Source organism: Sturnira hondurensis, unplaced genomic scaffold, assembly GCF_014824575.4.
Source record: "Sturnira hondurensis isolate 20B ecotype Veracruz unplaced genomic scaffold, ASM1482457v3 Scaffold0011253, whole genome shotgun sequence".
Classification (NCBI taxonomy): domain Eukaryota; kingdom Metazoa; phylum Chordata; class Mammalia; order Chiroptera; family Phyllostomidae; genus Sturnira; species Sturnira hondurensis.
In genome coordinates, this window is record NW_028083884.1 from 3,724,007 (window position 1) to 3,748,622 (window position 24,616).

General features: G+C 41.0%; 1 protein-coding gene across 1 annotated transcript in view; it reads left to right on the forward strand.

Annotated features, from left to right (window-relative positions):
* The window catches only part of PDZD8 (PDZ domain containing 8), a 65,816-nt gene that overhangs the window by 26,443 nt on the left and 14,757 nt on the right, over window positions 1–24,616 (forward strand). The window contains exon 3 of the mRNA XM_037059673.1: window positions 1,736–1,838. Coding sequence (XP_036915568.1) covers window positions 1,736–1,838 — 103 coding nt within the window. The remainder of the gene's footprint in view (window positions 1–1,735; window positions 1,839–24,616) is intronic.

The following is a 24,616-nucleotide window of genomic DNA, read 5'->3' on the forward strand; positions in this document are numbered from 1 at the left end:
TCTCCAATGGGAACAGTATCTGTGAGGCTCAGCGGTAGATTCCCTCTCAGTCACNCATATTACCCAGGATCGAGGGTGTATGGTCAAGTACTACACTAGTCACGTGCTGCATAACGATGTTCCGATCAGCAGTGGACCGCACAGGTGATAGCGGTCCCATAACATTATGACGGGGCTCAGTATCATGTAAGAAGTATCATGTACGTGGTTCAGGGGCAGTTTTTTCTCCAATGGGAACAGTATCTGTGAGGCTCAGCGGTAGATTCCCTCTCAGTCACAGCACCTCAATTTTGAGGGCACAGATCACACCCCAGTCAGTCAGCCACTGACCTCCTTTAGCACGGAGGAGCCTGTCCCACCACTGTGTGTTAGAGGACTAGATCCCTCCCAGATCCAGGCTGGTGGTCGCCAGGGCACTTTCTGTATGTACTTTGTGGAGACCGAAGATCCCTAACAAGGACACAGGTCCACATGATTTGCAAGTATCTTCTCCCATTCTGTGGACTGTCTTTTCGCTTACTTGGTGGTGTCCTTTGAAGCACAAAAATTGTAATTTCAGTGAAGTCCCGTTTATCTATTTTTCTTTTGCTACTTGTGCTTTTGGTGTCCTATCTTAAGAAAACATGGCCTAATCCAAAGTTACAAAGATTTACATTTTCTCTTACATTTAGGTCTGTGACTCATTTTGAGTTAACTTTTTTGTTAGATTTTGTTATTCTTTTTAAAAAATATAAGTAGTGATATGAAAAATATGGGCTAACGGACAATTTCAAGGGAGGATTCGAAGAATTGTGCTTTCTCATTCCTGAGTCCTGGAGAGTAATCTCTTTCGGGAATTTGGGGGCCCTGGCCTGCGCCCCGCCTTCTCCGCACAGTAGGGAAGGCCCTTCAGTAGTTTGCCCTTTTGGACAGATGGTGGCAGCAAAGCTTTGCTAAATGAAAATTCTCATTCCGAACTTTTTTATGATGGTGAATCTTAGTATTTTTGACAATAGGTTATTAAGCACTGTTTAACAAGTGCGTGTATGTGTGTATGTGTTCATAAGCACTTATGAACACAGTACACCTATGAACTGTTTTATACCTGTTTAACTTTTATAGAAACGCTAATACATTACAGCAGCAATTTTCAACCTTTTTTTATCTCATGGCACACCTGAACTAATTACTAAAATTCTGCAGCACACCAAAAACACATGGTTTTTTTGCAAATCTAACAAGAAAAATAGGTATAATTTTGGTTAATGCACAAGGGGTGGCTGTTGTCTTTTTTTTACTGGACAGTCTCGGAAAGAGGTTGGTACTCCTGACTAGTCAGGTGTTGCGTGTTTTAAAAATTCTTATGGCACAACTATTGCAAATCACTACTAGAGGCATCATCCTACAACTTTTTAAATCCAACAGACTGATTTGAAGATCTATAGCTCTTGCTCTATACAGCTCTTGTACAGATATCCGGTCCATTTGTTTACTTTGTTAACAGGTAACGAGTTAACAGCTACTTTATGTTCGATTTAGCTGCGGAAAAACAGCCTGTCCTGGAATTTCACCTAATTTTAGCTTTACTTCACTTTTCCACTAGAGGGTGTACCAAGTATTTGATTTAGTCTTTCCTGTTATCAAAATTATAATAGTAATGGAAGAATTCATTACTTTGTGGTTTAATGGTCTGAAAGAAACACTCTAATGCACATCACTGGTATAACAGTCTCCTTGTCGTGTTTTTACACTGCAGGCTGCTCATTTTTGGGTCCTATGACCGAGAGGCAAACATTCATTGCACACTCGAGCTGAGCAGCGGTGTTTGGGAAGAGAAACAGAGGAGTTCTATTAAGACGGTAAGGTTGATTTGTGCAGTTTCGTGTCTGTCTAAAGCGGGTGTTCTGTAAGCATGCTTTTATTAATATTTCTATATTCCTAGTTATGTTGGTTATGTGCAAATAATTATAAACGACTTTTAGTTATTTGTCTTGTTACAGTACAGTAACAGTAATGAAATTACTCACATAAAACTATATTATTCAAATTGTTTACTTGCATAAGAAACTTAGTCTGACTGATTTGTCTTCCAGAACTTTGAAACTGTTTCACAGGTACAGAATTAGAAATAATTGTAAACACCTTAGAAAGCGTATAAATTCGGAGTATTCATTCATTCATCAGATATTTGGGAGTGCTTACTTTGTACTAGGTGTTGTGTTATGTGCTAGGGAAACAGTTCAAGGTGAGACAGGACCCTGTTTTGTGCTGCTGACACAGGACAGAGGTTTGGTCTGGGGGTCGATGAGCAGGGCGGTGACCTACACGTGATAGGGTGGGGGGGACGTAGCGCTGAATGAGTAAATCAGAGAAGTGAGCAAAGAACTTTCCAGAGATTAAAAGGGCGATGAAGAAAGTAGGGTTATGGTGAAGGAGTGATGAGTTATGACAGAGGAGATATGGTGACGATTGGGAAATTCTCAATCACCAATATGGTGATGATGGGGAAACTCTCTAAAAGGGGACGCTGCAGTAGGCCTGCCAGCCAATGACCTGGCGCAGAGGCTCAGTTAAATTTGAATTTGAGATGAACAATGGATCAGTTTTTTTAGTATAAGTCCCCTGCTTTTATTCTCTAAATCTGAAACCTTGCACCAGAGATGAGGCCCGAATCATCTCTGAGCCGTGTGCAGCGTTTCAGGGGCAAGAGGCTTTTCAAGCAGAGGGATCGGCAGAGGGGAAGGCAGGGGTGTTTGCGGAACAGGAAGGAGGCTGGTGTGGCTGGAGCACAGTAAGTGGGGTGGGGCCACGTTTCGTCGTGTAGGGCAAGGCCCAGTTGTACAGGGCATCCCAGTTGTGGTGGGGTCGTTTTAAGATAAAGAGTGACAAGATCTCGTGTAGATTTTGTAAAAAATTGTCTGCATGTGTAAACAAAGGATTGTAGGAGGTAAGAGTAAACCAAAAGAGAGATCAGTTAGGCATTCAGGTAAGGTGTTAATTACGTCAGGTGATAGCCAAGGAAACGGAAAGGGGAGAACAGATTTGGGGTATACTAGGTCTGTTCAGAAGGTATCCAGTCTGTAATATGAAAACTAGACATTTATTGAACAAAATACAAGAAACATTGTGCACAGGACAGTGACACCTCAGTCCCCTTCCAAGTAGGCACCTCACACAGTTCTCCCAGTCCCCATCAGCTGCCCCATCATATTTTCCTGAATCTCATCGACAGTCTGAAATCTCTTCCCTTTCAAAGGTGATTTGAGTTTTGGGAAAACGCAGAAGTCGCAGGGTGCCAAATCTGGGCTATAGGGAAGCTGAGTCACCTGGGTGATGGGATGTTTTGCCGAAAAAATCTACATGAAACATGATACGTAAGCAGATGTGTTGTTGTGATGAAGCTGCCAATAACCAGTTGCCCATAGATGTGGCCTTCTGAATCATCCGAGTAGTTTCTGCAAAGGAATATTCAAGCTTAATGCAAAATTTGATGCAGATTTGTTGCTCAACTTGGCCATTTTCAATGTGACGGCCACACAGCCCACATGCTCACTCAGTGGCATCTACCGATCCCACTGACTAGTACGGTAGTGTTGTCATTGTTCACGCATGTGCATTCCAGTCCCCTTGGCTGCCACGTTACATCAATGTGACACAAACTGTTCTCATTATATTAACAATGGCCGGACTTTTTCCAGACCTCTTACTTTTGGTGTGTGAAGGACTTCGCATTCTGGCTTCTTTTTTGATATCTCAGAAGAGACTGTCTCCTAAATTGCAAGACTTCTAAAGGCTTTTAAAATATTTTAAGAAGCTAGAATTAATAATAAATAAAAACTACTTTATTCTCAACATGTTTCAATTGGACTTGGGTTTGGGGTTCTTAAACAAATAAAAATTGTCACTAAATATTAGTTAATTTTTTCCCAAAGTTGAGTTGAGATTTTCTGAATGTTCTACATAGAAATTTTAATAGGAATTATGATATGATTCTGGTAATTTGCATAAATCTAGTAGACTATTAAAGATTCAGAGCATTTATCAAACTGTTGTCTACAGAATTTCTTTTATTTTGCATTGGTAGTTAAATCCCAGAATTTTATGTCTGAAGTAGAAAAAAAAGTCTATGCCATAAAGGCACCTGCAGCCTATTTATATTTTTAAGAAGATTTGTTGTATATAATAAGCATATACTGGAGATGTTATGGGTTTGGTAATAATAAAACTCCAGGAGTGCTTTTGGAATCCCCAAACCTCTTTGGGGTTACTTCTCGTCTTTTTAAAGATAAGGTCAATTTAGCACGTCAGTAGTTTTTTGCAGGAGTAAATTATAGTGATATTCTTGAAAGATATATTTAGTTACTGAAGTATTTTGCTGTTTCTATCACACTTAGCTCTTGATGGCAGTATAGCAGTTATATGATTATTATTTATAGCCAATATTTAGGAAAACTGTATCTCTTTTATGTCTTCAGTATGCTGGTGAATAGGTACTTTTGAACTGTATTGACCTAGCTGTTTTAAGTAGTAGTAATGTGCCTTTTGGTATTTCTAGTGTATTTTATTCTTCATTCGCATTTTAAAAAATCACAAATGTCAATTTTTTAAATAGGCCATAAGCATATTGTCAAGCTCTTGCAGAACATGACTTTTAATGGTTATGTGGTATTTTTCTATAGGTGTCCCCTTGACTTTTAAGTTGTTTCCAGTTTCTTTATGCAATAACTGTTGTGAACATAAAGCTGAGCAGTGTGAAATTCTTTTGGAATAAGTAATGGTGGTCAGGGTGGGAACAAGGGGAGAAGTAAAGCTAGAAAGGGAGGAAGGGCTGGCCCACAGTGCGAATTTGTGGAGTATTAGGGAGCTATTGAAGATTTTGAACATGGGAACGGCATGGTTGACATAGCGGCTTTTAGGAAATTCTTCCCCTTTTTGGTGGTTGTTCATGCCTTAAGTTTCTTTTAAGTTACATCTCAGCCAATTTGAAGCAACTTCTCAGAGGAATAAAATAACCAGCTTTAACCTTTGTTTCTAAAATACATAAACGCATGAAAAACATTGTTTTGTTGGGGTGTGAAATAGTCATAACTTGCCATTGCTGTTGGCATTTTCTGTTTCCCTTATTATATGAGATTAGACAGTTTTAATATTTTGTAGCAAAGGTTAGGAAGATTTTAATCTTGCCGTAATTTCAGATCTTAGCATGTGTCATACGTAGTTTTAGAAGAACAGCTCTAGTTACTGATTATGTCTGGTGTCAAAATGTCAGCAGCAATTAACCGTCTTCAGACATTAGATTACGTATGTCCGAATTTAATAACTAGGGAGGAGAGTTAGAGTGTTCTTCAGGAGTACATAAAACATTGCAGAATAGGATTGGGAAATTTGGAATATATTGTAAATTTGGATAGGAAAAAAGAGCATCATTAAGAAGTAAGTATGCTAAAGTATTTGGGCAGTTTGGGAGCTATCTTTTTATACACATAATCTTCAGGTTTAAATTAGTTCTTTAAGTGTTGAAAGTTACTCAGTCACTGATTTCAGTGAATACGCAGAAAGAAAGAAACTTGATTCCTTCCATATTTTAAATATCCCTTTTTTTTAAAGCACCTTATCATGCCATTCATAGGCAAAGACCAGTAATGGATGGAAAGTTTTAGATTTGTATTACTTGCACAAATGTTGAGGGTGGGGGTGGAGCAGTTGTAATGCATTGGCTGTGTGTATTAGCAACATCTGATGAATGTGGCTTAATCAGAAAAGAAACTTGTCTTGTGTGATGAGTCTTGGGTTAGTGTGTAATCAAGGAGCCTGACTCTTACTGGCTTTCTCCTCCATCATCCTTAGCATGGAGGTTTTGTTCTCTTGGTGGTAAAACTTCTAACGCCCTAGGTGTCCACCTTTCAAGAAAAGGGTGGGGCGTAAGACATGCCAGAGGCATGAATCAGCAGCTTTTGTCATTTCTACATTCTTTCCTGGAAGCTCCACCCACAATTTCCACTTAAATTTCATTGGTTCGAACTGAGTCCTACGGCCTCCCTCAGCAGCAAGGAAGTGTGGAGAATCACTGTAGTTTTTCAGCCTTTGTAGAAGTGGAAGGTAAGAGAAAAAAAGGGTTATGAATGCCTTTTAGGTGGTCATTCTACAGTCTTGCCACAAGGAAAGATTTAAACCTATTTGATGACTTTTTATTTTTAAGGGAATTTTCCTTAAATTGGGGTATCGGGGAATAATTGAAAAGAATTAATTTAAACAGCTTACATAAAGCTTACTTTCTCCCTTGTTAGAAATCCACTTAGGTCACTGCCCCGTTAGGGCACATAGGCTACATGATGCACCTTGTGTTTGTTCTTTAAAAATAATAGAGAAAGATTCCTCATGAGAATCCCATTAAATATGACAGCTGAGTTGCAAGTAAATTGGATATTAGGCTTACAGAAAAATTAGAGGACTATCTTATAAGAGATGACATAGTCAATACTGAAAATATGTTGACCTGCACCGAAACAGACAGGGCAGTGCTTTCCATCCTGTCACCATAGGCGGGCAGGCTTGGCGGTGGTGATTTGCTTCCCTTTCACTAATGAACAGATTCAGACTTTTAAAAAGTTTCAGTTCATGGTTGATATTTCAGTAGGAAAATTCTAAAAAACAACTATGTATCTTTAGAACTTTTACAGTGTTATCAAGTAAAATCCGCAATAAAAGTCACCTGACATATTAAACATGTTTAAAGCATAATCATTATTGTGTGTGTGTTAAGACAAACAGATCGTATAAATATCACATAAAAACACAGTGTTAAAGAGAGAGATCCTGAGCGTTACTCTCCCAGAATTGGACTTCCCTCACCACTGACCACCCACTTGCTAATTTACCCTTAGTTCCAGACATGAAAATTGGCAATAAATAAATTACCTTCCCTTACCTTCCCTCTGCCTGTTTCAGCCATCCTGCCTGTACCATCTGTATCATCTTTTCTGTCTTTATCCACATTGTCTCTTCATTCTTCAAACTGATTGTTCTTTGTGCAATCCGAAGTGCATGAGGCCATTTGGGGAGAAGACAAGATATCATGAAAATGAGCTGTGGGACCTCTGAACATGGAGTTCTGGGGTAGAGGAGAAGGCAGTGGGGCCAGCTGGCACCCAGCTGTTCTGTCTAGTTCTTTCTTTGGGCTTCATTTTGAATAAAAGGATGAAATGAGGTTCAGTTTTAAAAACAGGCTTTTCAATGTGTGTTTCTGATCCTGACCCTGCTCTCTTCTTCCAGCCTGTACCATACTCTGCTCTCAGTTGTTCTCTGTAAGAGACCAAGTGTCCTTCTGTGGTTAGAGACAGAATGTTAAAAATCTACGTAACTATTAAGTCAGTACAATCGCATAAATACGTCACTATCAAAGAGGAAGGAAGAATATGGATTTCCTCCTGTTTGGAAGTGGAGATGGAAGGAGGAGCCCTTTGGGTCCCTTGGGTGGTATACACAGTAGAAGGGCAGAAGAAAGCCCCTGAAGAGCCATGTGCTCCGTGTAAACAGCAGCAGGAGCACTTCATGTCTCACGTAGCCTAATGTGCAGGAACCGGAGGGAACTGTGGTGTGAAAAGCATGAGATGTCACGGTACTTCAGACCTGCCTGAAAAATAAGTGAAAAGTCCCTAAAGCACATTCAGCTAACAGTTGGGGAGAACCTATAATCATTTGGAACCCTTAATCAGATGGGTATATTCCTTTCAGAGAGTGATAGGGTATCAGTTGGTGGTTTCCTATCCGCAACTGCTGAGAGCTTTAGATAGCAACTCTGTACCCAGAATGATGAATTCAGAAGGATTCACCTCCTAGGTTCTGGACTTATCTTTCTGTTTGACTCAAGTGGCACTTTTCTTTCTCTTCAGTGTTGCTTCCCTCATTTTCAGAAGGATCTGATTCTGAGAGGTGAATAATCTGTATCAGGCTCCCTTCATTTTTTAAAAAACATACTCTTACAATTAAAAAGATATTTGAGGAGATGGTGCCTAGAGTTCGTGAAATGCTTTTGCCATATACAAAGAGCCATTGTCTTCTGCCTGTAGAATCTATACTTACTTGTTCCATTAAATCCCATACTTCTAACAAAAACTGGACTGTGAATGGTATTCTGATAATTAGGAGACATTTGAGGAGTGGTCATAGTGAAGTCATTTTAGAACAGACACCAGGAGAGCTCTGAAACTGGGTAGCTAGGATCTGACCTGAAGGGCCTTCATAATAAGATGAGCCGTGTCCAGTTGCCCAAGACTGAGCCTGATTCCGAGGCAGTCTGCTTTATTCCAGCATCCAGCGAGTCTCCCTTTACATACAGAGCAAAGCTTGGGGCAGCTGGTTGAGGGAAAATTGGTAGAGAAAAGGTAATCAGTTGGGAAAATATATATTGGGTTGGCCAAAAAGTTCGTTTGGTTTTTTTCTATACGATGGCTGTAGTGGTACTTAGTTGTCTTTAACTTCATTTAAAACAAGTTTGTTAGATTGTATTATGACAGCTGTCATATCAGCATACCTTAAAAATTACCAAAATTGGTGAATTTTGTGTATCCATTTTAATATTGAAGGTGGAAGAAAATACACAACATTTTTGGCATGTTATGCTTTATCATTTCAAGAAAGGTAAAAACACAAGTGAAATGCAAAAGACAGATTAGTGGGTGGAGAAGGTGCATGACGGACTGAACGTTGAAAGCGGTTGCGAAGTTTGGTGCCGAAGCTCTCTCGGTGGGTGAGGCTCCCCGGTCGGGCGGGCCGGGTCGGGGTGTCAGCAGCCAAGACGCTAATTGAGAACAGTCACCGCTAAACTGCACCGGAGGCAGCCGATGTGCCCCATATCCAAATCGGTGAAGTTGCTGGTGAAAGTAGAAATGTGTTTTTCATATTATGACAGAAACCATATGGACTTTTTGGCCAACCCAGTAATGTAGGAAAATCGTTCCTGTCTAGTATGAAGATGCTAAACAATCGTGTGGAAGGAATGGAAACAGCACAGCTTCCCAAATCACCTGATACCTCTCTTAAGAATTTGTGAAACAGTGAATTTGGCCCAGTGTGATGTCCTCAGTTATTCAACATTTCATGAAAGTAGGTTCATAAAATGAATACACTTATTTGAAAACCATGAAATTCTTCTCAGAGAGCATTATTTGTGGATTTCAGGTTTCTACAGTACAGGAAACTTGTAACAGCTGGATAGGGTGAGGAGAAATAACTAAAATTAACATGGACGTGAGATAGCCATATAAAGGTAAGTTGCTGGGAAAAAATTAGTAATCTTCAGCTGAAGAGACAAAGGTGGGCAAATGATTAATGGAAGCTATAAATACAAAAAGTAAACAGTAGGATAATCAACAGATTTACTGAGCGGGGAACTAAGTATATGAGGCTATGAAGATAAATCTCACGTTTCTGATGATATCAGATGATACATGCAAAAAGGAGGGTACTTAAAAGCTCTTCAGTAATGCCGCACACTGCAGACTTGCTGGTAGACCTCTCAGGGGCACAAATATGCTCTATTCGTACATGAATGTCCTGGGGAGGCGGGGGAGGGCAAGTGATTGTTTTGAAATATAAATCTGACCCTATCAACTGCTTCCTTGAATCTCAGTGGTTACTTACAGCTCCTAGAATAAGGTCAAATTCCTGATACGGCCTAGAGAGCCTCCTCTGGCCTCGTCTCTATTTCTTCAGCCCCACCATCTACCCTCCCATTCTGCTTTAGCTATGCTGGCCATCTAACTCCTTCGTACTTGGCATGCTCTCCACTACACAGCCTTTGTACGTGTGCCTCCTGCCCACAGCCCAGGTCTCCACATGCGTACCTATACCTACCCCGTTCTTCAAGTCTCTGCTTGTGCCAGGCCTTAGCTTGCTTGCCCTCAAAAATCCTGGGCCCTTCCCCTGCACTGGGTCATGAGAAGGCTTACCTCTACTGACTGCGTGTCCAGAGCTTCACTGCCAGCTGACTTGCAGCTGGGTTTGACCACGTGCGGCTCTGGTGGGAAGTAGGAGTGGGCTGGAGAGGCCAGGGTACTCTTCTTCTCCTCCGCCTTGGACAACAAGTCTGGCAGCCTCTTTTTCTCTTCCATGACTCCATGCTTCTCACAGGACAGGCCCACCCTGCTTCTAGCTTCTGCCTGATGCACCAGCCCCTGGCCTCACAAATACACACCCTCCCTCTGTCCTTCCAGCCCGAGGTTCGTGTGAGTTCTGACTGTGGCTGATATTTGAGTTGCCTCATGGTCCCCTGTTTGATTCTCAGTTCTTCCATCACTGAATAGACGTTTCCCTGTTTCAAGTTCCTCTGTTTTCTGTTTCATCAGATCCTGACACAGCAACCAGTCATTGTTCTTCTGGGAAACTTTCCCTAAAGAAAATAAACCTCTTTGGTAATACTTATCACAGTCAGGAATTGGCATTTATATTTGTGTGAACGTCTGATCAGTGTTGTTTCCACCAGTATCTTCCTTTACAGCATATATGATGATTGCTTTGGCTCACAGCACTTGGCATTTAGTGGGTATTTAATAAATGTTTCTGGGAAGACAGACTGGATGCCTGGCCATGAACCTACATTTACCCTCAGTTCTTTTTCTTTTACACATTCAGGTTTCAGCGTGACTTACTCACACTGCTCTCCTTTTCTACCTTCAAGCTGTCTCTGATGTATGTCTTAACCAAGTAAAAATGTTTAGGTTGAGGAAGTCCAGAGGATGAGATTTACTATGCAATATTCCCATTGTTAAAAAAAATACTTTAAAACCTTGTTTTTAAAGTAAGGATTTTAGCCCTGGCTGGTATGGTTAAGTGGATTGAGCGCTGGCCTGCAAACCAAAGGGTCCCTGTTCAATTCCCAGTCAGAGCACATGCCTGGGTTACTGGACAGTTCCCCAGTAGGGGGCGCAAGAGACAACCACACATTTGATATTTCTCTCCCTCTCTTTCTCCCTCTAAAAGTAAGTAAATAAAATCTTTAAAAATGTAAAGTAAGGATTTTTAGTTTATAGATATGATACATAAATAATTATTGTGATAATTATTTTAGTAATTCTTTTGATGTCAGCGATAATGCTATTTATTATTACAGACATCAAAAGAACCTCTAACCCTATGTGTATAGTTTAAATAAAATGACTGTGTGAGCTACATTGTACTTACTTCCCTTTCAGTTTTGGAGAGTTGTCAAAGCCTCACTGAGCATCTATTTAGATCTATCTACGAATTGTTGAATATATGTACCAAGAGTCTAAAAAACTCTAAAAGAGCTCCCTAAAGAACTTTGAGTTCAAGTAAGAACATCCGAGACACGCAGATTTCTAAGTACATTAGGCACGATGCTTCCAAGTTGGCATTTCGGTGTTTGTTTAAGGCCAGATGCCTTGCAGAGAGCATAGTGGTGCTCCTATTTAATCATTTGCCATTTACAGTCTTAATCTTAGCAAAGGAAGAGAAAGATTAAAGCAAATAAAGCTTTTTTGAAAATGTCAGTCTTTATGAAAACTCTGGTTTAGTTCAATTTCATAATATTTGTGAATACAGTAGGGACTCGATCAATTTTAACCACAGATACTGTTCTATAATTTGGCTTCTTAAATACGCTAAATGTTTGGAGCTTTAGTAGTAAATCTTGTGAGGTATTTCCACCCTTAAAGTTTATCTTGGTTGAAAATGAAGAGTGAGGTTCTCGGTCTCATATTTTCTAAGTGTATTTATTATGAATTTGAAATTCTATGTAAAGAGTGGGAACTTTGGTTAAAATGTAGAATAGCAATGCTCCAAATTAAACAAGTGTAAGGCACTGCGAGTATGAGAAAGAAGAAGTGAGTGTGAGGGTAAGGCAGTGTGTAGTGGTCCTTTCCGCCGGGAAATGAGCTGTGAGGAGGTAAGACTGGCAGTCCAGTGAGCCTCTGTATCGCTGTTAGCATGGGAATGCTCTGAGTTTCGGAGTGGCCTGCTGTGAGGTTCCAGTGATGGGGCCAGCACTCCTTTGGGAAGATCAGGAAAGAATATATTAAGGAGCCAAGGCTCACCGTGTACCAGGTCTGTCCAGAAGGCATCCAGCCATGTGGAAAATAGAGACATTTACTGAACAAGACACAAGAAACATTGCACATAGGACAATGACACCCCAGTCCCCCTCCACGTAGGCACCTGGGGACCTCACACAGTGCTCCCAGTCACCATCATCTGCCCCATCATATTTTCCTGAATCTTGTGGACAGTCTGAAATCTCTTCCCTTTCAAAGGTGATTTGAGTTGTGGGAAAAGCCTGAAGTCGCAGGGTGCCAAATCTGGGCTTTAGAGGGGCTGAGTCACCTGGGGGATTCGATGTTTTGCCAAAAAACTCTGCATGAGACATATGTAAGCGGATGTGTTGTTGTGATGAAGCTGCCAATCACCAGTTGCCCATAGCTGTGGCCTTCTGAATCATCCGAGTAGTCTCTGCAGAGGAATATTCAAGCTTAACACAAAATCTGATGCAGATTCGTTATTCAATTCACTCAGTTGTTTTGAATGTGGCAGCTACAGAGTCCACATGCTCACTCAGTGGTGTTTACCACCTGCACTGAAGTTGTCATTGTTCACACATGCACATTACAGTCCACTCTCCTTACATTGAAGACCAGTTACATTGTGTTGTGCAAACCATTCTCATTATATTAACAATGGTTGGACTTTTTCCAGACAGACCTTGTATGTAGGGTTTTGAGATGGTAGGGAGGACATTTCAAAGCAGAAGACATGGGGAAAACCCAAATAAATAGGGAGAATATTTGAGTATGTTTAGGATACAGTGTGTTGTCCGAGTTGGCTAAAGAATACTGCAGTATAGGAAGATCATGCAAACAAAAATAAAAGCACTGGACCATGTTATAGAAGTACTTTAAGTAGCAGGCTAAGAAGTTGGCTTTTACTCCAAGACAGTAGAAATAATGGGGGCTTTTAGAATGAAAGCGATCTCATCGTAATTTGTCTTTAGACAGACTTGGCTCTGGAGTTTTAGTCTTGGGTCACTTCTTGGCAGTGTGATCTTAGTAAAAGTCCTCAAGCCCATCTCATTCATAAGTACAGTCCTTTATTCCTCTTAAAAATGGAACCAGTAATACTTCACATGGGTGTATGAGGAACAAGTGAGATTCTGTATGTAAAAATATCTAGCACAGTACCTGGCATATGGTAGGTAATAAATGTTTACCAAGTCTGATAGCAGATGGGTGAAATCAAGACAGATTTGACAAAGGGAAGGCTTGAAATAGTAGAGATGAGGGGCAGTGGAAGTCTGAACCAGAATGGTGGCAATGGAAATGGACAATAGAACCGGTGTGGCTTGGACAACTGGAAGTGAAGGGGTTTGGGGTAGAATGAGAGAAGAAACCAGAACTACTGGAGCCGTGAGGAGGGAGGAAGAAGCGGAGAACAATCTCATTCTGGACATGCTGGGTTGGAGGTGGGGTGATTCTCAAGGTCAGTTCAGAGATGGACTTTTTCTGTGCTGCCTTGATCTAGGATTTTTCATTTTTGTTGTTGTATTTTCAGTGTTGTTACTTCTAGTAAGTTGAACACTTTATATGGGGTATATGCTTTATTTTTTTGAGATAGAAGAAAAACAATAGTTTTATGATGACGTAGTAAGATTCTAAGTATTCTTTTAAAAGAGCTTTTGAGAACAAGGAAATGACATTAATAAAACTTAAACATTGTTTTGGATTTACTGAGCGCCCTCCCGGATTCTGCAGTCCAAATAAAACTGATTGACTCAGGCCATCATCTGTCATGAACTAAAACATCCTATTCAAGGCATAGTAGCACCTTCCCATCGACACCCACTTAGCCAAAAAGCTCATTTCATGAGTCACACACTCAGACACAGGATGCAGAACTAGGAAATAAACAGTTAGGAAACTGTCAGAGAGCTATTATCAGAGATCCTGCAGTCGTGTGCAAATCCCCACTCACCTGTACTCAGGCCAGCTGAAGTTAGGAGCATAACAAGATAGCAATTTCTCTGTGCCAGTCATGATTTTAAAACTTTACATGCATTAACCATTTAATCCTCAAAACAGCCCCAGGAGAACAGGCACAGCAGCCCCCATCATCATCTCCATTTTATATCTTAGGAAACTGAGACACAAAGAGAGTAAGTAACTTACCCAGATCACCCACCTAGCAGGTGGTAAAGACAGTCTGCAAACCCAGACAGTGTGACTACAGAGCGGATGTTCTTAAATTACTAAATCATCTCCATGAATGGCAGGTTCTTCCACTGTAGTTCTATGCCTATGAGCAAGTTATTTTATAATCTCTAAAATAAAGATAGTACTAACAGCATAAGGGTTAAATGCCTATAAAATAGTGAGCACAGTACTTGGCATATAGCAACTGTAATAGTAACTGTTATCATTGAAAGTGACCTAATTGCCACACTCCTAATGTTTTGTATATTCTCTTAACCCCCTGCCCCTTTTAAGTCCTTCCTGTAACAAGGTGAGGAGGACAGAGGAATAGCTTTCTCAATCATGAGATGGTGGTATTTTGTTTGTTTTTAAAGACAGGAGGTTTTAAGGATAGTGGCTTCTAAATACATCGGCAAGTCTTACTGAGGGCTTTTATAAGAAGGATGGAGATTAATTAATTGGCCGCTGCTCATCTCAACTGAGAGTAAAGCGTGAACATACATTTAAATTTCAGAAAGGTTTAAGATTAATTAAGAACTTCTTAGGAATAAAGGGTGTTAATGTGGCATACAAAAAATCTAGATACTTGTAATTAATACCATAGAACATTCGGGAAGGAGTAGTTCATGGTACTAGGCAGTTTGAGATCTCTAGCACTCGCCTTTGTACTTTACTGTAAATGTGAAGTGATTGAAGGTACTTTAAAATGAACAGGCTAAAGTAAAACAAGGTGGAGTTTTTTGTTATTATCTTCAAAAAGGCCAGTGGAAAGGGTGGCAGCGGCACTTAATTCATATGTCCTATGAAATCAGCCTTTTCCCATAAGGTGTTGGGTATTTCTTTACATAAATATTGAACATGGCAGGGTTTAAAGTGGGTTTGGGGACAGCTGTGTCTCCCATTTCTAAGCATGTTGATTTACATTGATATTGGATTATACTAGGCAAGTAGGTGGTTATATTTGAAAGCTGTTTTATACAAACAGTGCTGTATACTGGAGGAGATAAGGTTTTATTACTCATTGTAAATAAGACTACCTCTGTGTAATTCATTATTATTTCTTCAAAGGTCATCAAGTGATTTTCAGAGGGTGGACAGATGGCTTGTTTTCTAAATAAATGATATGTGAATTTTCTTTCATAGATTGAGCAACACTAAAAATGTTAGAAGTTGAAGTAGGAAACCATTGAGCATAAGGCAGTGGGTATCATGAAGCAGAGTTTTAATTTTGGTGATGATATTTCATATGTGAAATTAGGGGCAACTTGCATATTCTAACAAAATATGCAGTTTCTCTAAGATAAAAAGGATACATTTGGAAATTGACATGAGCTATATATTTTTTACCCAGTTAAAGAAAACTTCAGAAAGCTGTGGTGAGAATTGCCGAAGTCAACCATAATCTCACTCCTCAGAGACCACTGTTAACCGTATAGAAGAACTTTATAAACACAAGCACACACACTGTCTGTGGTTCGATCCCCACACACGTGCCCTTGTCTTTGTGTCTGCATCACATTCCACTGTGCACCATAACTTCCTTCACCAGTTTTTATGTTTATGGAAATCCATAGTGTCAGTGTGTGTGTATTTATGCACATTTATTCAGCAAGTCATGGTTTAGCACACTTTTTATCTATATACGTATTTAGTACACTTTTTATACTCAGTATTTTAGACTTTGAGGGCCAAACAGCCGCTGTCACAATCACTTGGCTCTGCTGTGTTAGCGTCTAAAGCAGCTCGACACAACAGATCAACAAACGGGTGTTGATCGGGTGTTTTCCAAAGAACGTCTTTAGTTTGCTGACCCCTGATGTAAGTGATTCTTTGGTCAAAGATTTTGCAAAAACAATTGGTACACATTTTAGAGTTGCATTCCAGCTAGAATAAAGTCTTTAGAGTAGCTAATAGTACTGTATCCACGTGAATTTTCTGACTTTGTGCCGTAGTTGTATAAACAAATGTCCTTTTTAGGAAATCTCACTTAAGTACTTAGGGGTAAGGTAGCATCATGTCTGAAACTTATTTTCAGATGGTTCAGAGCACAATGCAGAGAGAGAGGAAGATAAACAAATGTAGCAAAATGTTAAACAATTGAGAAATCTGGATTCAAGATAAATGGAAATCCTTTGTACTATTTTTGCAACTTTTCTATGTGTTTGAAATTATTTCAGGATAAAATGCTATAAAAAACAAATACACAGCCTGTCCCTAAGGCCCTCACACTTCCTTGGTAGGATGTAAATCACCGTGCAGAAGTACGGTGGTACTGTGTGAGGCTGAGGGTGGGCTCGATGATTCAGAATCCGAGCTGTTTCTGTCTGACAAAGGAATTAAAAAGGGGGAGCGCTCCACTCTCTTGTTTCCCTAACAACTTCAGATTCTTCGTATTTTTTCAGAGCTTTTTATTTCACTAGAGTGGTTGTATAAAATTTAAATAGTTTCAAATCAAAACATTAGAGACTTCAATCAGATTTAAAAAGAGAGGGAGAAGAAGATACCTAAGTGTATTACAAGGTAATCATTTGGATGAGATTACCTTCCTAATAGCGTTTGAACCCAGGCAGAGGATCATTTTTATTTTTTAGACCTCTCAGGTCAGCTGTATTTGTCTAATGGACTTTACTGTTTCCGCATATTTCTGTGCCTTTGTCGGTCTCTGGTGAGGCAACCAGAAGATGCAGTCCTGATTTACTACCCAGCTGCTTTAGAGACCCGGCAATCGGATGGCCACGCAGGCATTCGGTTTCGAAGACCGAGGGGCCTCAGTTGTGTCTTCACCCCCAGCGGACTCTTCCTAACCCACCCGAGGAGAGAGAATGGGAGTGCCTGGGTTGTGCTTAGACGTTCATGCCCACGGTTGTGTTTAACGTGACGGCAACCCAGCATGGTAGATGGTAGTATCTCCTTCTCACAGAAGAGACTCAGAGGCCGACTCATCTGCCTGAGACTGTGTACAAAACCAGTCAACGTTAGAGCCAGAATTCAAACCCCGCACTCCCGTATGTAGGTCATCCCAGACACTGCACCTTTTCTGCAAAGGAGAATGTCCAACCCGCTGTGATGCGGAGGAGGGACTGACTGCAGTGTTGTGTTTCGTTTTCTCACTGTGCTCTGAGAGGTAATTGCTGAAAATTGAGGCATTCTGCTGACAAAATGTTTACGTGTAAAATTCATGTAAAGAACTCAGGATTTATTTAACATGTGCCCTTTAAATATGTCCCTGTAAGACCTCTTTTTAAAAAATGTCACTCTTTTCATCATTTGGGACGGGTGTGAAAATTTACTTCTATAAATTTACTTCTCTTTGTCTGGCAGATTCTCTTCATTTATCTGGCGTACGAGTTTAAGGACTGTTCTTATTTAAACCTTTAGGAACCAAAATTTACTGACAAGTCTTTGAAAAGTTCTGTAGGAGCTGACAGTAATTTCTACACCAAAGAATATACCATATGTCTGTTTCAAGAGCTGTACTTTCGGGGGGGGGGGATGGTATGGTTGTGGGCATCCAAATGATGAGTCCTCTTTGCCGATAAGAGAGTTTCAAAGAAGAGAACTAATAAATCTAGTGCTGTATTTCCTTTTTTCTGTTAGAGTGATGGGCCTATGTGGAAGATGAGTGAGAACGTAGCTGAGTCTGTGGAAGCAAAAGTGTGTACTCATTTCAGTTTGCATCTTCTGTGCTGTTACAGCTGCTTGTACTTAAAAGGAGGTGGAATTGATACAGAATGACCCCTCAGAGACTCAGTTTTTCTTTTTTTCATAAGTGTTCAGTTTTTCATTCTAGAACTTAGAAATTGTTTTAACATTTCATAATTACAATGTTTTGAATTTTTATGAGTTTATTTTAGCCAAACTGATACGCTAGGAAGCAAGATCTTAAATGCTCTCAGAATTATCATTTATTGAAATGTGTTTAATTATCAGAAATTGAGTAATAATAGTACTTACTCTAGTTCTAACTCATTCCCTTCGGAATTGAGCTAAGCGTTACTTCACACTCAAGTGTGTCTGTGGGGGGGGGGGCGGGAAGAGAGGAAGGAAGAGAGCAGCAGGGAGGAAAATGAATATGCGCAAGAACTCACGCTTCCTTGTCAGTGTTAGCATGCCACTGATGGAGTTAGTAGGACCGTCAGTTGTGGTTCTGATTTTTAAAGGTGAGGGATGGTGGCCCTGGCTGGGTAGCTCAGATGGTTAGAGCATCATCCCGATGTGCCAAGGTTGCAGGTTCAATTCCTGATCAGGGCACATGCAAGAATCAACCAATGGATGCACAAACAAGTGGAACTACAAATTAATGTCTCTTTTTCTTTCTGTCTCTCTATCAAAATCAATCAATCAATAAAATTATTTTAAAAAACTAAAGGCAACAGATGGTAGTATGTGAAATTGGCCCTAGATCCTCAATGACAGCCTTGTCGCTGCTTCCAACTGAGATGGACAGTGAGTGGTTGGCCCCCAGCCTGGCCTTAACCTGAGCCCCGCACCCGTAATCAGATGGACCCAGCGTCTGGTGTTCAGGGAGATGAGCAGACAGTTACCTCTGCTAACACGTCTGCGCCGAGCACGCCGCTCACGGAAGTTCCCCTTGCAGCAGCTCAGTAACGTGTTTAATATAAAAGTGCTGGTTTTAGAGATCTTGGCCTCTCAGTGGCAATTCGGAGTTTGGGGATAAATCTTTAATGCCCCAGTCCAGCAATTTTCAACCTTCCTCATCTCATGGCACATAAACTGATCACTAAAATTCTGTGAGCCACCAAAATATGTTTTGCTTATTTGACAAAAAATAAGTATAAAAAATAAGTGTAACAATAGCCACACTGGATGGCTATTGTTGTGTTGGCTGTTTTCATGTTTTTATTTGACCATCTTAGGGAGAAGAGGTCAGAGCCCCTGACTAGATGGTCAGGTTTTGCACGTTTTAAAAATTCTCGCAGCAGACCGGCTGAAAACCACTGCCCTGGTCATGATTGCCTGGGACTTTAGTGTTCAGAATTTAATTCCACATCCCAAACCAAGCCCAAGTAAAGGTGATTTGTACAATGGCCCATCAAAAACGATGATTTTTAGTCACCTTCTAAAAATCCTTAGCATGTACAGGTCTGGTTACTTTGACAAGTGAAACTGTATTATGTTTGCATGAACACGGCAACCAAATTTTGTTAAACCCAAGTGGCCTTCTGACAGAAATATTTGGATGGTGAATTAATAAAATGGTTTTTGAAGACCATTTTGTAAATTTGAATAATCCCAGAATATCCAGGGATTTGGTGGGCATAAACAAATAGGGCTACTTTCAGGTATGTATTTTGAAAACTTCAATTTATGAGCTAATTGTTTTTACAACCTCTTTACTAGTCACTCTCATCCGGCGCCTGCAGAGGACCTTTACCCAGCCAGAGCGCCCTTCAACAGGAATGTCCAGCTTTTCTGGGGTGGTAAGAATGAGGAAACCAGGACAAACCCTAGGTGCTTGGTGGCAGTTTTTGAAAAGGAGGGGAAAGCAGGCCAGCTCTCTGTGACCTGAGAGTAGGTGAAGCCAGAGCTGGTCCTGACAAGAGACCTGGAGGAGGAGGGGAGGGGACAGGCGGTGGCGGGAACGTGGAGTCCCTGGGCAGACTGTGCCTGTACGGGCTCCTTAGCCACCCCACAGAAACCTCTGTCACAGCTGAAAGAGTACAGGTTTTCAGTGTTTTGAAAACATTGTCGTTGTTGTCTGAGTCTGGGTTGTACACTTATGTTCTTTGCCTGATCCTTTTACCTTCATTCATCCCGTCCTGCCCCCGCCCTTTTTAATGGAGACAGTGCAAGCACTGGAGATTCAGTGCAGTAGTCCCTCAGCAATGTGTGTAGGAAGTGCCCTGCCAAAAATGGCTAATGATGGGGGTTGAACTTCAGGGCAGACAGCCAGGCCAGCCGAGCCTGCCCAGGAGTGTGGAGCCAGTACTTGTGCTGTCCGGGTCAGACCTGTTTCTGTGCTTCTCACCGTTTTCCCACGATGTTTAGGCATTCCGAAGTGGGGCGCTGTATCTCTTATAACTCCCCGTTTGGGGCCAGTTGGAGCAAATGAATGTATCCATGGGTAATGTCTATTTGCAGACCCCCGGGTGTGTGCTTTACGGACATGGGTTGTAAGTGTAGGGTACTTGGGCTTTAGGCATGGGGAGAACATGGCGTGGCCTGGAAAAGAGCAGTGCCTAATGGTTCATGGATACCTGTGTCTTTGTGAAACGTCTTTATAAGTGCTATGCTAAGTATCAAACTTTGAAATAATTTGAAACATTTTATTTTGTTTAGGTTTTTTTTTCAGGGAAAAATTCTTTTTCTACTAATATTCATGAAGTTGTGTGTTTTTTTAAAAGGAGACTTGAATGGATCAATGTAGATTAAATATTAGCATTAATTGACAAATTATACATACCTCCCCTTCCCCACTGCTCTACCAAAGTAGTCTTCACGATGTCTTTTTCAGAAACTTACTTAATGAGAGAATACTCCAAAGTGTACCTGGTCTCAGTAGTTTCAGGTCTTTTACTTAGTGATCCTTTTACTCTTTGTTGCATTGTTGGTTTTTTGCTCAATGCTGTAAGCTTGTGTCAAAGAGAACAGTTTGTAAAAGAGTTACATTGATGTGTTATTAAAATATATCCTTTTTGTCCATTGTGTAAAATTATATCCATGTTAGGAAGGGATTTAAAAATCAATGTTGCTTTTCCCCCAGGTGAAAATAAGGATCCCCGCTGGGTCCAAGAAAGGGACGTCAGAGTGTGCGCGCTCTCAGAGGCTCTCTCGGTGCTTTTGCTAAACCGCTCTCCACAAGACAGATGCAGATACTAAGCTGGAAGTTTTTGCCCTGCGCCTGACATAGTGGGGAAGTTAAATGCAGGCTGTTCAAAACCTTGTGTGTATTGACTGTGGCTCAGGCCCTGCAATTGCTATTTAGTTAGTATGTGTCAGAAATTCTTCATGATTGATTACTTCTTATGTATGTTGTATTTAAAAAGTACTAGAAATAAATTTTAAAAAAAAGCCCTGGCTGGTGCAGCTCAGTGGATTGAGCGCGGGCCTGCGATTCAGACGATCGCGGTTCGATTCCCAGTCAGGGCACATGCCTCGGTTGCAGGCCAGTTCCCTGCAGGCCAACTCCCAGCAGGGGACCCTCGAAAGGCAACCATACATTGATGGTTCTCTCCCTCTCTCCTTCCCTCCCCCTCTAAAGATAAATAAATAAAATCTAAAAAAATAAAATAATAAAATAAAAAAAAATAAAAAGTACTAGAAATAGTATTTCAATTTTGGTTTCAACAGAATTCAGGCCAGTTGACACCAGCTAAGCCACAAAGAAAACACTTTACATCCTTTGTAATGAATTCTACATTTATCATGTATTTGTAGCTTTCTGATTTGATAAACACAGCACTTTGAGTGTAGTGAGATATTGTATGTAACAGTCTCTAACACATGCCTGGTGAGCTAGAACCTGTTCAAAACAGGACCCAAAGAAGGGGTACTTATTCTGTAGGTGGTAGTTTCCTGGTCAGGGTAGTTGCCCAACAGGGTGGGCATCAGGGCCACTGTTCATGGTAGCATGGGTTGGCACTGTGTAGCCGTTGTTAGCAGGATTGCAGCCAGGCCTTAGAAACAAACTGGAATCAAAGACAAAACCCCTGCCAGGCCTCTCTCCCCTATCTGCACCTGGCTGTTTCTGTACTTTGTTCTTCACTCTGCAGACTGCCTTTCTCCACTCTCCAGTTTGTGAGAAGATACCCGGCTGCCTACAGCTCCGTTTATCTTTATTCCATTTAAGGAATCCAGTCCAGATCTCTACCATGTAGGAAGGAAGTCTGATCGGTCCAGCTTGGGTCAGGCATACGTCCCTGGCCCATCTAATGAGGCAGAGCACTGGAACCATGTTCCATGGCAAGGCCGTTCCCCCGTAACCATGCCGAGGATGGGAGGGGGAGACCTTGGCAAACATTAGTGTAGGTACTGAGTAAGTATTACCAGTTTCATTTCTTTTATAAAATATCAGCATGTCACAAAGTACAAGTTTAAAGAATATGCTACTGCAGAGAGATGTTAATAGATGTTTGCAAACTCTATACATTTATTGCAGGATTACATATTATAGGACTTTTCCCCTATTAGATAATCAGAATAGGTAGGATTCTGGTAAGTTTTGTGACATGCTTCTCTCCTAATTGTGATAGGAAGTTTCTCTCCTGTTAGATTTCAACTGATGTCATCATGATGGTTTTAATTTTTAGGTGAGCCCTGAACTCTTGTCTCCGTCTCTTTGCTTTGACAATGTTACCATGGCCTGGGCATGATAGTCTCCTACCCCATCCCACTCCCATTTCCCTAGTCCCAAGAATACCTGTTCCAAGTCGTCTCATGCTTCAATACGTAACCTGAGTGTCACCCCTGTGGATGAAGCCTGCCCCACGCTCACCCAGAGACAGTCTTCACTCCCCCGCACTCCCAACACCTCGTATCGTACGTGTCTGGGTCAGGTCAAGCTTCAGTCTCAGTATGTAGTTTAGATACACTCTGAAACAGCACTAACTAGTATTTAGATACTGCCCTCGATGCTTTCAGCCCTCTGATGAGAGTAGGATCTTTGAACAGTCTCAGGGTCCTGGAGTTTCTATAGCTTATATAGCCACCTATTTGGATTTGAAGGACTTGGCCTAGAACTTCCAGGCCAGTTCCATGGATGTAGCCAGGTGACTATTTCAAAGGGGATGGGTGTTGTGACCCCGTTTATTAGCTTTCCTGTGACAGAAATCTTAATCCTCTTTTGGGACACCGAGGAACCAGGCTTTCCTTATTCTCTAACAGAAACGCAGAAGGCAGATGTTCACCATCTACACAGAGTTCAAGTGGAAAGTTCTGTAGACATTAACATTTCCTTAATCGTAGCTTACCTTTTAGAGCAGGGGAGCATTCGGGTTTTGGTAGAACCTAAAAATACCCAGTTGGCTTCTTAAGAGAAAGGAAGTTACTGCGTGATTGTTGGGATTGACCGAGAGCCCCCCATCCACTGTCTGTACCTATATTTGTTATCAAATTTTGCCACTGCTTTTATCCCCCGGCCCTGTTTCTTTTTAAATAAAGATTTCATGGTCAGCACCCCAAAGGACAACATCATATCTCATGTTCATTTTTTCATTACTGTGCTTTTATTTGTCTAAGAAATAGTGTTTCTCTTCCCGCTGTTCCTTTTATGGCCCCTTCTTTTTCCCTTCATTTGATAGGTCTTTAGTCTGCTGCACAGGGGAAGCTTTCTAAAGGGATGAACATTTACAATTTTGTGAAAAGGTAGATAGTTACCCCCATCAGTGTAATCTCTGCTCTTTGGAGCTAAAGCCCACGCTCGAGCTCATTATTCTTCTAGGGGGTTTTGAACCGGCTGTTTTTCTGTCACTAAATATTGACATTATTACCATCTTTGTCTTTTCTAATAAGACAGTTATTTTTTAGCTTCTCAATCTTGATCCAATGAAAGTAAATTAATATTTGACATAAGATAGCTTAAATATTCTCTTTAATTGGTGTTTGTTTCAAGTTCGCCTCATTTCTTTAGCTGTACGTTGAGTTCACTCCGAGCAGTCTGGGTTTTACCCTTGGTTTGCACCCTTGGCTTTGACTGGCAGTGTGCCCAGTCATTCACACTGATAATAGTCGTAAATACGAGCCTTTTCACAGCTCCACGTCTGAGATAGATCTTACTGTTGCCGATTACTTTCAGAGAAGTTAACATTTGCCTAAAATTATAGGCAAGGATTGTTGTAGAAATCATATTTCACCCCTAAATATTTCAGTATGAATCTTCTAAAAATAGGACTTGTGTACAGTCATTGTCACATAACAAAATTAATATTTCCATAATTTCACCTCATTCTCAGTTGGTATTAAAATGCTCCCAATGTCCCATAAATGTTTTTCTGTAGCTTTTTCCCTAAACTAGGATCTCATCAAGATTCATACATTATAGCCCTGGCTGGTGTAGCTCAGTGGATTGAGCGTGGGCCTGCGAACCAGAGGATCGCGGTTCAATTCCCAGTCAGGGCACATGCCTGGGTTGCAGGCCAGTTCCCTGCAGGCCAGTTTCCAGCAGGGGATGTGCCAAAGGCAACCGTACATTGATGTTTCTCTCCCTCTCTCTTTCCCCTCTAAAAATAAATGAAAAAATAAAATCTTAAAAAAAATAGACATTTGTTTTAAAAAAAAAGATTCATACATTATTACAATGGGTTGACTTCATCTGTTTTAAAAATCTAAAATAGTCGCCCTGGGTGGTGTAGCTCAGTGGATTGAGCTCGGGCCTGCGAACCAAAGGATCGAGGTTTGATTCCCAGTCAGGGCACATGCCTGGGTTGCAGGCCAGTTCCCGGCAGGGGACTAACGAGAGGCAACCATACATTGATATTTCT